Source organism: Manihot esculenta, chromosome 4 (assembly GCF_001659605.2).
Source record: "Manihot esculenta cultivar AM560-2 chromosome 4, M.esculenta_v8, whole genome shotgun sequence".
Taxonomy (NCBI): domain Eukaryota; kingdom Viridiplantae; phylum Streptophyta; class Magnoliopsida; order Malpighiales; family Euphorbiaceae; genus Manihot; species Manihot esculenta.
Genome location: NC_035164.2, coordinates 4136617 through 4151536, shown reverse-complemented (window position 1 = coordinate 4151536; position 14920 = coordinate 4136617). Strand labels below are relative to the sequence as shown.

The following is a 14920-nucleotide window of genomic DNA, read 5'->3' as shown; positions in this document are numbered from 1 at the left end:
AAAATTGTCAATAATAAAAATATTTTTGAAAAATATTATTTAAAAAGTATAAAAAATAATTATTATTTTTTATATAATTTAATTATAAAAATATTAAAATAGTTATTTACAAACTGATTTTTTTAATTGTATGTGAAATGATAAAAATATTTTTCTAATCGTTAAATTCAATTCTAAATATGCTTTTAAAATAATAAAATACTCTCTGTATTTTATAATTTTTATTTATATTTTTTAATTATTTTAAAATTATTATTTATTTTATTTTTTTAATAATAACATATAAATTAAATATTATAATTCTATTTTATTTTATTTTATTTTATTTTATTTTTAAAAATTTTTTAAAATATTTTTTAATATTTAATAAAATTTAATATTTTTAAAATAAATATAATAAAAAATTAATAAAAAATATTATTTTTTAAATATATAAAAAAATAAATAAAAATTATAGAATAAAAAATTAATGTTCTTTAAACTAATTTTTTAACAGTGTTTAAAATAATTTTTAATTTTTAAAAAATATTTTTCTAATCGCGGAACTCAATTCTAAACTTGCTGTTAAAGGTTACTAGGATGGATTAAACTCGTGATGTTAAAAACATCCAGTGAATGACCGAACGGGATAAACGTCTTGGGCCCACAGAACCAATTCCACCCACCCGAATGCAAACTGGTATACATGGTCCATATCTAAAGTTTACATTTCAAACGGATCAGCACTCGTAGCCGTTGCTTCTCATGCAATCCACGGTTCACATCTATAATTGTCGAGTCACGCGGATCGACAATCATAGTCGTCGATATGCATAAATCTAACGATCATTAGCAAACCGTGCTAGAGCATCGAAATCGTCAGTACAAAAAAAGCACAATCCGTGGCACAACTCTCAAAATAATTTACAGCCGTCGATTAAAAGTTAAATCCAACGGCTTCAAATATTGCCCGCCTATCCGAAATCCTTCCAAGCCACTGAATAAATACCCAAATGCCTCTCTTAGAACATGTCAAATCGAATCCCGCTGAAGCTTATCAATCTTAAGACTCTCTGTTAGAAGTTTTCAAAATCTTTCCGGGAAAATGTCTGGTCGTGGAAAGGGAGGCAAGGGTTTGGGAAAGGGAGGAGCCAAGAGGCACAGGAAGGTCTTAAGAGATAACATTCAGGGCATCACCAAGCCTGCTATTCGTCGTTTGGCTCGTAGAGGCGGTGTGAAGAGGATTAGTGGCTTGATCTATGAGGAGACTCGTGGAGTCCTCAAGATCTTCTTGGAGAACGTGATTCGCGATGCTGTGACTTATACTGAGCACGCCAGGAGAAAGACTGTTACCGCGATGGACGTGGTTTATGCCCTCAAGAGGCAGGGAAGGACTTTGTATGGTTTTGGGGGTTAGGTTTTATATGTTTATTTTGAGGTAGGACTCTTAGGAATTAGGGTGGTAGTTTATGGGATTGTAGATCTTTTCTTTAGATCTGGGACTTCTTTCTGAATATGGCTTCTAATATTTGTGTAATTGCCGCCTTTTCTCAAGTAATAGAATTTTTATTTTCTGGTAGAATTGATATTCTTCTTTTATTGTTTTTTTCTGGGTTTTTCCCCTCTGTCGTTTGGATGCTTGCGAAACTGCTGAGAAAAGATAGTACCCGATTACATGGAAGTGGTCACATATTGAAGCAATTGAAATTTGCTCGTTGCCGTTGAGGTGTGCGTACCAGTGTTGTCTGCATTCTACGTGTTTGTTGAAATGATATTGAGCTGGATGTGTTGATTCGGTGTATTGCATTACGCAGGCGGCCAGACGTTGCTCTGTTTTCCTTGTAATTGAAATTGCTTTTTTATTATAATTATATTTGTTTCTATAAAATTAAAATGTCGCCTCTAATTATTTTAGAGCTTAAACATGGCTATTTTGGTTGATTGCAGTTTAGCTTCAACTAACATTGTGAACAAGCCATTGAAGAAGCACCCTTTCTAGATATTGGAAATTTTCATGCTCCCTCTTCTCTCGTTTTCATCTATAGTGTTTCTTCAACTCTAGCTGCTTGCATTAATCTTCAGTTATTCCAATAAAGAACAAAAAAGATTCTTATAATGACGATGGAAAGTTGAAACAATGACAACAAATTCTCACAAGAAAGGGGATCATTGAATTTTGATTAAAATTAAAACTAGAACTTGTGATTTCACCTATTCTAACTTGTGAGAAAATAAAAGGGGTGGGAAAATTGGAGAGAAATTTTTTTTTTCATTTTTTATATTTAATTAAGAGAAAATTAAAGATAACAAAAATTGAAGGAAAGTTGCCTTTACTTTTTAAATTATTAAAATATTTGCTATCAAAAAATTACGAAAATATTTCTTTGTTTTATAGATTTTTTTAGAATTTGTAAGTTTATCATGAAAAATTACTTTTCTTTTAATATTTTCATGTATGTATTTAAATACAACTTAAATAAATTATTTTCTCTAAATATTTATCTTTGCTTTAGAGAAAATAATTAATCATGTCAAATTTTAGAAAAATCTATATGATAATGTTATATGCTGTGCAATTTATTAATGAAATTAATAATAATATATGTATATAAACAAAAATATTTCATTATATAATTTGTTTCTTTAATTGACATAACATTATATAATTTTAAATTTATTATAAATTGTATTAATTTTTTAAATTAATTTTAATTAAATTTAAATTAAATCACATATGCATATTATGTATTATTATTTTTATCATATAAATAATTTGATTAATTTGAATTAAATTTTAATTAAAAATTAAAAAATGTTAATTAATATTCTTATTTAATTATAAAAAATTAAATATTTTAATTATATAATTTAAAAATTTCATCTAATGACAAGTTTAAAATTTTAATTAAGATTTAATTTTAATAAATTAAATTATTTATGTGATAAAAATTAATTTAAAAAATTATTATAATTATAATAAATTTAAAAATTAAAATTTTTTATTCAAAATTAAAAATTTATGCTGAAAACTGTAAAGTTAGATCTCTTCTAACAGATACGACCAAAAGATTCTTCTGAAAACATTGTCATTAAAACTGAAGAATCGGTTGAAAAATCCGCATCGAAAACGAAATGAAACCTTAATGATTATTGATCGCTTAACAAATTGAACATTATCGCATGTCTTTTCCTGTTTTTCCTTGGCAAAGTTAGATACCTTGGCGTAAAGAACAGCGCGGTGACGATAGCAAGAAAACTGACGATACGAAAAAAGTACCAGTATCTTATTACAGTATAATTCCAACACGTGTCCAGCATCTAATCGTAGATCCTTCTAATAGTATCCGGATTGTAAAATGCAAAAAGACAATTTTATCCAACCACTGCAGCTTCGCCACGAGTCAAGCTCAAGGTCCGTGATTTGCTGACTTGGCACCCCCTTTCTTCACTGCTCTACACAAACAAAACAAACATTTCCCAATAAGAGGAAACGGATTCGGCATCTGTTCCTGCTTCTCGTCTACCTCTCAGTTCCAGCTTCTTCTGATTATCTCCTCCTTCTAAGGTTCCAGATTTTAGTGGGGAAGCCTGGAAATCACAGTGGGAAGAGTAAGTCAACGAGAGTGAACACTTTAGCATTAACCTCCGGCTGCAATCTGATTCCCGCATTTGGTCTTTTCCTCGCCGGTTTCCGCCATGGGAGTCCCGAGTGACGACGCCGTGGTCATCCAGAAAGGGAAGAAGCCTGGAGAACCTCATGTTGTCACCGTTAATTGCCCCGATAAGACTGGTCTCGCTTGCGATATTTGCAGAATAATTCTTGATTTTGGGCTTTACATCACCAAAGGAGGTATTTCATCAGTATTTTATTTTTCTTGCTATTCTTTCTCCCTCTTTTTCTTTGGATTGTTTTATGTGCTTGATGTAAATTGCAAATGTCTATTTGCTTTTCTAAAGTTGTTATTTGGGTTAAACATATGAAATTTGTCTTTATTAAGCAATAGAAACGTCGAATTCTGGCACTACATAGAGCCTAAGAGAATAAAGCTTTAGTTGTTTGATGTGGAAATGATGTTATTTAGTAGGGGAAGGAGTGAGAAGGGAAGAGGATCAGAGTATGTATAAATTTTGCATATTGATTTTGTTTTAGTATAGCTGAATGTCAAAAAATGATTAGTATAGTCAATCCTAAAGGTTAGTTGTCGTAGTGGACTGTGGACTACTTCATCAGCATTTGTTTTGGATATTAGAAAACAGGCATGTTCCTTGGCTTGATTCTCTTTCTTTTGTACACAATTCTGGTAATTCTGGGTTAGCTGTTGGTTGGCCGGCAATTGTGATAATTATGGGATGAATAAACGGCATTTATGTTGGTGTTGAAGATGTGGCTAACATATATATATGTGTTGAACGTTTTATGATGACAGATGTTTCTACTGATGGAAAATGGTGTTATTTGGTATTCTGGGTTGTTCCTCATTCTCGCTTGCTTGTAAGATGGTCAAATTTGAAGAACCGCCTTCTATCTGTTTGTCCATCGTGTTCAGTCTCCTTTTACTTAAATCATCAACCCCCGCCATCTACTTCATCTCCAGTTTACTTGTTGAAGTTTTTTTGCCTCGATAGGAAAGGATTACTACATGGTAATTTAAATTCTCTTTTGCTTGCTGCTGTTCTTGGATTGTTTTATGAGTGTTTATGTGTATAATTCTAATGCAATTGTAAATTCTCTATAGATGTTACTCAGGTTCTCTCTGAACTTGAGCTCACAATTCAAAGTGTCAAGGTTACAACTACTCCAGATGGCAGAGTCCTGGACCTCTTCTTCATTACAGATAACATGTGAGCATCGCCCCCCCTCTCCTTTTCTCTCCATTTGAAATCCTTTATTGAGGCCTTCTTCTATTGTTATCGTGTGGTTTATTTCAACTTAATTAAGTGATTATTCAATTTGTCGGCTGCATCTCATTCATTGCAGCATTCTATCACATGACAAGCATAATGTCCATAACTTTTTTTTTTTCTTTTTACCACTTTTACTGGTTGTGTTTTCATTTAAGTGCAAGTAAATGTCATTTTATTATTGAACTGTATCTCATGCGTGACAGACTTAGATCTGATGAAGTGTTTGTGGTGCATTTTGTTTGTAGTTTCTCTTGGATTTCTTGTTTCTGAAAGTCCTTTTCCTTCCCCGAGAAAAGTTCATTTTGTACAGCAATACCTTATTTCTACCTTCATGATGCAAAACTACGGGCTGAGTAGAACTTGGTTCAAACCAAAGTGACCAAATTAAAATTTCCTTTTGGATTATTCGATAATTCAGTTTGGTCTAGTTTTATTGGTTTAATCTATTCGGTTTTTTAGGAAAGCAAATTGGTAAAACCATATCAATCAAAATAAATATAATTCCAGAAGACGTTTGATATATTAGTTGCTCTTGGCTTAGTGACGGGAGATTTTGAGACCCTTTGAAATGTCCAGTGTGCAACATACAATGATGAACTCCCCCCCTCTTTTAACTCCATTTGCCTTGTCTTGATTCCTAGCCTTTCATTGTGATTGATCTCAACCATTCGACAGCCTACCTCATCTCTCCTCTCTTCTAGTCTTCTTTCTTTTTCAACTCTTTTCTCTAACATCTCTTCTCCCACACCAAAATGGGATTATTTTCATCCGGCCTTCAAGATGCTACCTCAAAGCTCCTTTAATCTCATCACCAACAACCCTTACAGCCATGGTCAAGCTCCTCCATGCAAAGCAGCAGCCTCCATGAGGACCACAACCCTTGACTACCTCAAACCTCCTGTGTTCTCCATGGACCATGATGTTCTATTTTATGATGCCAGTTGACTCAACTGCTGTTGAAGTTGAACTATCTGTTTGCCTCGTTGTTGGATCTGTTTGTCTCAACAGTCAACTCAACTGTTTGATCTATTTGTTGATGTTGAGTGCTTAGATATGAGGATTCTCGACTGTTTGATTTGTTCGTTTTAGGATTTAGTGTTAGGGTCCTTAGAAATGAGATTGAGTTATGGGATGAGGTTGAGGAATTAATGGATCAATGGATGAAGAAGAAAGTGGGTTGTTTCTTTTTTGCCCTGTGATGAAGGTTGTATAACGAGAGAACTTAAAAATCTCTTGAGTTAAGTATTCAACAACTTTTGGTAAATTAATCATGTCTCTTTTATTATCTTAACTGAACTTAAATACAAAGGGACAAGATAACGTCTTCCTATAAACAAGGGAAGTTATTAACATGATCAGAACATAGAGGATTAACTTTCTACAACTAAGGAAAGTGAAAGAAAACAAAGGAAAACACTAACACCACTACTAACAGCACTATTAACCACTAATACCACTAACAGCACTACTAACAGCACCATTAACCACTAGCAATACTATTAACCACTAACAACACCACTAACATCACCATTAACACATAGGATACAACATTATTACCACGTAGGATATCGTGGGTAGTAATAGCATATGGAGTTAGTTTTTCTCAATTGCATTAGTGACTTTGACTTGGTCTTGCATTTCAATGTTTTTCTTTCTCCATGTGTGTGAATCTCTTGTATATTAGCAAGGGTCTGCTAACATTTAGTCTTTGTTTTTCTTGAAGCATAAAATGGTATCGATATTTGAGTTTGATATGTTTCCATGCTGATCTCTGAAACTTTTTCTTTGATTTGTCCATGTTGAATGTTGATCTCTTTGTAACATTTGGTTAAATTGATGCCATTTTGGTTAAATTGATTAGACGTACTAGAGATCATGCAGTCTCTTGTTGGCGTGGAAAGGGAAGGAGATTTTGAGCTTTGGTTGGTTGGAGTGGTAAAAGAACAAACTGATGAAATCGAACAACAGCACCAAATTGGTCCAGTTTTTTACATTTTTAGAGATTTCAGTTTGTTTTTGAACCAAGTCAATCAGATGGCACCTCTATATGAAACTTAGCTAATTCTTTCAAGGCTTTACCTAGCAAAATTTTCATAACCAACTGAAATTAGCATGAGAAAAAATTGTTATTCTAAATGTTGAACAAGTATGCCAGTGATTGATGAGGAAGGAGCAGGATTTGGCAGAAGCTTGTTTGCTTTTAGATATGTCATGAAGAAATCTACATTATGAACCATGAAATCGATTTTAATTAAAGATGAAAGAGTCAAGCCTTAATTTTGCTTATTATTAATCTTGTTTCAGGGAGTTGCTACACACAAAAGAACGACAAGATGAGACATGTGAACAATTGCATGCTGTGTTAGGTGAATCATGTATAAGCTGTGAACTTCAGCTGACAGGCCCTGAGTACGAGTGTCATCAGGGCATGTGTTCTCTTTCTCCTGTTATTGCTGAAGAATTGTTTCAATTTGACATATCAGATAAGGAAATCCATTCACAAGCTCTTAGCCCTGATATGACAAAATTGAAAAAGACCAATGTAAATATAGACAATTCATTGAGCCCTGCCCATACATTGCTTCAAGTACATTGCATTGATCACAAGGGTCTACTTTATGATGTAATGAGAACTTTGAAAGACTGCAATATTCAGGTATTGGTTTGTGCATTCCATCATATTTATTTTTAGAACTCTGGTCTAGGTTGGGATATGATTAGTTCTTTGGTCGTCTGTATATAGGCGCTGTGGATTATGTTAGTTTAACAGTTTGCTGTACTTATAGGGATCCTACCCATCCCATTGTGTGAATTGTTTCCATCATTTATCTCAACCTGGACATTTCTATGTTGCTCTTGGGCTACCAATGCCCCCCAAAAGAAAAGGATTTCTAAGTTTATGTATGGTATTGTTTTGGGAATAAAAAGAATTGCTCAAAGAGCCACCAACTAATTAAATTATCACAATCTTTTCTTTTTTTATGTGGTATTGTTCTCAACTCATTGTCTCATTTACACAGAAAAATATGTTGTTTCTAGGTTATTAACATAATGTTATTATTTGTTGTTTCTTTTCTTATTATCCAGATAGCTTACGGTCGGTTCTCAGCAAACAACAATGGTTACCGTGATTTAGACCTATTTATTCAGCAAAAGGATGGGAAGAAGATAGTGGATCCTCAGAAGCAAAGTGGATTGTGTTCTCGCCTGAAGGTTGAAATGCTTCACCCATTACGTGTGATTATTGCAAATCGAGGGCCGGATACTGAACTTCTTGTTGCTAATCCAGTTGAGTTATCTGGAAAGGGAAGGCCAAGAGTTTTCTATGATGTTACACATGGTTTAAAGTCACTTGGGATCTGCATATTCTCGGTAATGATCTTTACATCAGTGATGATGTTTCTAGGATCCACCAGCAAATTGCAATATCTTTCAACTCACCGCTAACACCATAAAAGAATCATTATTTACTTTGTTATTCTACGTGTTCCAATGTAAGTTCCCAATATGGTGTGATGTACATCTTAACAAGTTGCACTTTTGGTTTTCAGGCTGAAATAGGAAGACACTCCGCCTCAGATCGTGAATGGGAGGTTTACAGATTTCTCCTAGAGGAGAGTATCAAATTTCAATCGTCAATAGCTAGAAATCAGATTGTAGATAGAGTTAGAAGAACACTAATGGGCTGGTAAGTGGAATCATGTCTTTGTAATCTGATTTTGAGGGTCACTACTTGTATTTTCTCTTATTCGCATTACATGTTGGGCCACAGTGATCTGTTATCCGTTTGTATATCATGTATAGTGAGTTGTTGCATAAGATGCACATGGCTTGTCTTTTAGAGTCTCCTCTTATTAGTTACTAATTGTGCAGTCGACGTTGAGCTCATCTCATCTCATATTGTTAATAAATGTAGCGCATTCTATTGGATTGCCCAAGGCATCTTTATGTTTCGAAACCTGTAGGTTTTGGTCTATTAAGTCCTATAGTTTTATTCAGCGGATAGCGATAAGCGTGAGCTACACGTAGCCTTTAGGCCACGGTACTCTACCTCTATATAGCCTTAAATGTTATCCTTACCTCTTTGATGCCAATATATAGCCAGATCAAGCTCGCTGTATCTTCAAATGATACAACTTTCTCTCCCATAGTTTCTCTTTCTCCTCAACAACAAAATAATACAACTGCAATTTTGAATTGTAGGGTAGAGGTAAAGGAGAAATAAATGAATGGGCTTTTGCACCAGTTCTTGAAGTCTTTAGATTAGATCTATTTCTTCCTGACAAGAGAGATTAGGTTGATTTCTACTCAAAAAAAGATATTAAATTTATTAGGAATGGCAGCAAAGTGGATGAGGCGGGGACGCTCTTTTTATGCTTTTTGATACTTAAAAGCAAGGAAAATTTTTTACACTTAGGCGTATAATCAATAAAAAATTAGAATTTTATATTAATATATGGATTTTATTATATTTTAGATAATATTTTTTAATTTTAAATTATTTGTTAAAATTAAACTTCTTTATATACATCCATGAAAGAATTTTCTTAAAAGTAGAGGAGATTTTCACCGAGGAGAATTCCCCACTAAAGAGTGAGGCCGAGTAGTTTTTGATTTGTATTTAATCTAACGATATAAATTTTAATTTTAATTAAAAAAATACATATTAGAAACATAAGTTTTAATATATATATAAATTTTTAATAAAAAAAGGGTTTTGGAGCGGATTATGTAACTTGAGTTGGGAGATCTTCCCGTTTCAGGGCAGGGAGATAAATTGTCATCCCTACCAGCCATTCGAAAAGGTTAAATCGAATCAATTAATTGGTCCTGGACTTATGAAAACCCCTTATATTTGATTACCATTTTAGATAATGGGGCTCTTAACAAAATATCCTTTAACAATGTTCTAAGAAAATTAAAGCAAACAAGAATTACACCTACAATTCAAGCCACCCATCTTGTTTACAAACCAAAAAAATTCTTTCCTTCATCTCTACAGTTTTCTAAGATCCCAAACAAGAATCCCTCCTAAAATTTTGAGCTACTTGGCTTCTCTGTAAACAAAAAGTTTCTTTCTTTTTCTCGTTATAACATTTTAATAAGGTAATTATTATTTAAAATTTAAATTGATTCTACATAAATCTGTACTATAAATATATAATAAAATTCACATAAAATTCGATATATTCATATTGAAAATAATAAAATTTTCATTGCTTTTACTTGCTTTTGTTTTTTTTTTTAACGTTTTTTCATCTCTTTTTATTGATATATTTTAATTACTCTTCTCTGCTTAAAAAGTTAAATATTTGTAAAATTCTAACTCAATTGATTTTCTTTTTTATGGATTTGATTTTCATGTTTGAAAAATAATATTTCCATAATTTAATCAATAAATATAAAAAGATTAAATTAATTAAGTAATTTTCATATTTAAAGCGAAATGTTTTTTAATTATAAAATTTTTATTTTAAAAGAAATAAAATAGTATATAATTATGTAAAAATTCAGTTAAATTCATTTATTGTGAATGATTTATTCTTAAAAAGAAAATCAAATCCAATTATTTTTTATTATGTATAATTTATTCTAAAAAACATTTTAGTTTTGTTTTTTCTCTTCTTAGGCCATCTCCAACGCTGCGCCATTCTTCATTTTAGCGTTGGAGATGGCCCTCCAACGCTGCGCCATTTGAAGACGCCATTTTAGCAATTGCTACAGTATCACGCCATATTTGGCGTGACACTGTAGCAGCGCTATTTCTGTTTTTTTTTTTTTTTTTTTTTATAATTTATAATATAATAAAATTTGTTTTTTTAATTATAATATAATTTTAAATTTATATATATTTTTAATTAAATTTATTTTTTTTCACTCTTATAATTTATTATATTTTTAATTTATTTTATATTTTTATAATTATTAAAATTTAATTTAAATTAATATATTCACAATTATAAATAATATTTATAATAAATTAATTTATTTATAATATATTACATAGAATAATATAAATAAATCAGTAAAGTAACACATATATTATAATTGAACCATAAATATTAATTCAAAATACAATTATTCACGGTACATTAAATATTTAATATTCCGGAAGGTCAGACCCGGATCCAGCAATATCATTGAGATATTGACCATATACATTAGATGCGGATGGCGGTGGTTGTTGTTGACGCTGAGCTCTTTTCTCTGATATTCGAATTTTTTCTTGGCGAAATGTTTCACGAGCAATTGGATCAGAAATAGAATTTAAATCAAGCAATAAAATTTTATTTTCTTCTTTAAATTCCTTTAAGTCCAAAGGAAATATAAAATATATAAATATTTAGAGTGAATATATAAAATTATATGAATTTTTTAAGTGAAATATATAAATAAAATTAAAGTAAAATAAATAATATAATATTAAAGAGAGAGAAGAATATAAATAGAATATTCTTTTTGGTGTTAAAATTGGTGCAGAAGGTTGGAGTAAATATTGCACCATTTTAGTGCAAAGCACCAAAATGGTGCAAAAAATAGTGCATAGGGTTGGAGATGGCCTTAGGTTGTCGATTGAGTGGACAAATATCTTTCGCAATTAATGATAATGATATTATGCAGACTTAAGTGTGATTTTTTTTTTGTCAGAAATAGATATTCATTAAAAAGGAGGGGAAAATATATGGGTAGGCTAGAGGCCAATAAAGAGTTTTAAATAGGTCCAGTGAGCCCTACTGGATAAGAGAGGTAAAATAAAGCCCAACTCATGGAACGAATTCTAGGGCAACACCGGGTGAAACTGACTCGAGAAGATAATCTACATTCATCAAACAGTTCTTGTGAAGCCCGCACACATCTGTCTCCATTGGATCTTTACCACTGGTGAACACAACCACTAGCGTAAGGTGACAAACGCATGCACTGATCTTAGAGGAGAGCTCGCAAGAACCACCATGTAAGCAAACTCAGGTCAGTCAGAAAAAAAAAGAAGCTCAAAGTCTGGGGTTGCAGGGCCAGAGAAGTAGTGATCTCGGCGATCTCACTCTCATGTGGCCTTTAAGGACTAAAGCCGTTCAATAGTGTTGGTAATGTCCTTGAGTTGCCATTCTCCAGCTTTCCAAACCCACCTACAAAAGAGCACTCCAAACATATAAAAAGCAACACAATCGAACAAAGCTCGCAACAAGATGGTGGTGGTGTCCTCTAAACCCATTTCATGCCTCCCAAGGTGTCGATAACCCCAACGAGTTACCACCAGCCGACAATATCTCTTCATCTTGCTATCGGATCTCGACACGATAGGTTTAGATATGAGCTTCTGGTATACCGCAAAACGAATATTGATATTCACTTCTGAGATCTGTAAAAATGAATATTGATGTTGAATTCAGATCGGTCATCCACCTCATTTACTCTTTATTTTTTTAATCAATTTTGTAATACCGATGATTTATTTATAAGATCAGTCACTCACTTTATTAAAATCTTTATTCTTTCAACTGATTTTTGTGATATCCATAATTTTATTTTTGAGATCGATTATCAAGTTCATTGAAATTTTTATTTTTTCAATCGATTTTGTGTTGCCTACAGATTTTATTTTCAAGACCGATCAGCTATCTCATTAAAATTTTTATTTTCTCAATTAGTTTTGTAGTGTCAAAAATTTTATTTTTGAGATTGGTTGCCTACCTTTTCAAAGAGGATTCTTATTCATATTCTCACGGTAACAATTATATTGTACATTTTATGTAAAATACCTTTTTAAATGCTGAATTTTCCAGATGTGGGGTTCTGAATTTCCTTATAAATATTTGATTCTGTATACTTCCGGTATGATGACTTTGGGGACTCGAAATGGTCCTTCCTAAGTCGGTAATAGCTTTCCCACAACATCTTTTTTTTCCTGTGACTTCTAGTCTTCTCAGGGCTAAATCTCTAAATTTCAAGTTTCTGTTGTGAACTTTCTGGTTGTAGTATTGAGTTGCTTTTTATTGATAGACGCTTGTTCGCATTTGTGCTTCATCCCTGATTTCCTCTAGAATATTCAGGTTGCTCCTTAATTTCTCACCATTGGTGTCTTCATCGTTGAACTGAACCCGGTGAGTGGAGATTTGTAGCTCTACAAGAACTATGACTTCTATGCCAAATGCTAATGCAAACGGGATTTCTCCTGTCGATGTCCAAGGTGTACTCCAGAATGCCCACAGGACGCTGTGTAGCTCAGATGCCCAATTCTTTTTAGCACTATCTAACCATTTATTCATCCATTGAAAGATAACTCGATTCGTCACTTCGGTTTAGTCGTTTGTCTGCGGATGAGCTACTGAGGAAAACTTATGCCATACACCCATATTTGTTGTGAATTGCTTCCCATTGTTCGATATGAGTGCTATGGATATCCCAAATCGGCAGATGATATTGTTCCACACAAAGTCTATCATTTTTCGAGCTGTGATGGTGGGTACAGCCTTTATTTCAGGCCATTTGGCGAAATATTCTACAGCTATGATCATTAACCTCCTCTTTCCCACAGTCTTAAGGAATGGTCCTAGAATGTCTATTCCTTATTGTGAGAATGGCCACGGACTGGATATACTTGACTGTGGTGTAACCGAGCTGTTAAATACATTGGTAAATGTTTGGCAAACATTACATCTATTCATAAATTCTTCGTCTTCTTCCTTTGCTGTTGAGTAATACTCCTACAAGAAAATTTTATTCACTAACGTGGTTGCTCCTTCATGAACTCCATAGACCCCCTGATGTATTTCTCGGATTATCCTATATGCCTCTTCTAACCCTACACACCTTAACCACGAATTGGACTTCCCTATTTGATATAGAGTCCCTCTTACTGCTTAGTAATTAGCGGCTTTAGTCGCGATTCTCCGAGCTTCTGCTTTGTCTTCTGGCAATTTCATGGCTTCAAGATACTCAAGGTAAGGGGTCATCCAGCTTTGTTCTTCATCAACCTGCATAATGGAGGCTGGCTTTCAAAAGTAGGAAAATTGATTTGCTGCACATACACCTCGTCCGAGAGTTGCTCTAGCTCTTTTACAGGCAGTTTGCTGAGCAGGTCTACCTCTTCATTTCCTTCTCGAGGTATTCATCTGTATTCAACTATAATCTCTCGCTCACCGAGCTTAGCTTCCAAGACTCGTACTTTAGCTAACTACTTTTGCATGACCGGGTCCTTCGTCTGGTATACTCCTGTTATTTGGTTTACCACCAGTTGTGAATCACTATTTATTCTGAGGTTAGTTTCCCATACTTTCAAGGCTATTTGTATTCTGTTTAGAAGAGCTTTGTACTCAGCCATGTTATTGGACGCTGGGAACCTGAAGTGTAAGGCATAACATACTTTGAACTCATCAGACTCTTTTAAAATGACTCCTGCCCCACTACTGGTAGAACTTGATGCCCCATCCATAAATAGATCCTACAAGAATTCATATTAGGGCTTGCTTCCTAGCCTTTTTTCCTTTGAAAAAGGTAGTGCATCACTCTATTCTTTCTCGATTGTGCTAAAGGAGCATTCAATTATAAAGTCAGCCAAGTCTTGTGCTTTAATTGATGTCTGAGGTCGATAAATGAGACAGTATGGTCTAATTTCTATTGACCATGTTAGCATCCGCTCTAAAGTTTCAGGCCTGTGCAGGATCTTTTAAGGTTGATCAGTCATTATCACTCCTTAGTGATCTTCTAGATACATTCTGAATTTCTTTACGGCTAGTAATAGAGTAAATGCCAACTTTTCTATGTTCATATACCTGACTTCGGTGTCCTTAAGTACCTTAATAACATAGAAGACCGGCTTCTGGATCCCTGCCTCTTCCCTTATCAGCACAACACTTATCGCTTGTTCTAATGCAGATAAATAGTTCAATAGCTCTTCCCCCACCAATGGACTGTTGAGCACATGTGGAGAGTTAAAATATTCCTTAAGGCTCTTGAAGGCCTCTCAGAAATCCTCTGACCATTCAAAATTTGGGACTTTCCTTAATTTCTTGAAGAGAGGTGGGCATCTTTCTGC

At 33.4% G+C, this 14920-nt stretch overlaps 2 protein-coding genes across 2 annotated transcripts; both read left to right on the top strand.

Moving 5' to 3' along the window:
• The first annotated feature begins 995 nt into the window (after window positions 1–995).
• Window positions 996–1561, top strand: LOC110612877 (histone H4). The gene has a single exon (XM_021753711.2). The coding sequence runs from the start codon at window positions 1085–1087 to the stop codon at window positions 1394–1396; it is 312 nt and encodes a 103-aa protein (XP_021609403.1). The 5' UTR covers window positions 996–1084; the 3' UTR covers window positions 1397–1561.
• A 1884-nt stretch (window positions 1562–3445) lies between these two features.
• Window positions 3446–8725, top strand: LOC110612801 (ACT domain-containing protein ACR9). The gene is made up of 6 exons (XM_021753604.2): window positions 3446–3829; window positions 4407–4622; window positions 4716–4821; window positions 7189–7540; window positions 7972–8256; window positions 8436–8725. Exons 1-6 carry the CDS (start codon window positions 3676–3678, stop codon window positions 8574–8576), a joined length of 1254 nt encoding a protein of 417 aa, XP_021609296.1. The 5' UTR covers window positions 3446–3675; the 3' UTR covers window positions 8577–8725.
• The last annotated feature ends 6195 nt before the right edge of the window (window positions 8726–14920 follow it).

Bases quoted from the DNA above. Each gene is read 5' to 3' on its own strand.
- LOC110612877 (XM_021753711.2), top strand. From the start codon at position 1,085: ATGTCTGGTCGTGGAAAGGGAGGCAAGGGTTTGGGAAAGGGAGGAGCC.
- LOC110612801 (XM_021753604.2), top strand. From the start codon at position 3,676: ATGGGAGTCCCGAGTGACGACGCCGTGGTCATCCAGAAAGGGAAGAAG. The intron at 3,830-4,406 runs GTATTTCATCAG...TTATGATGACAG, and splicing joins GCTTTACATCACCAAAGGAG to ATGTTTCTACTGATGGAAAA. The intron at 4,822-7,188 runs GTGAGCATCGCC...ATCTTGTTTCAG, and splicing joins TTCTTCATTACAGATAACAT to GGAGTTGCTACACACAAAAG.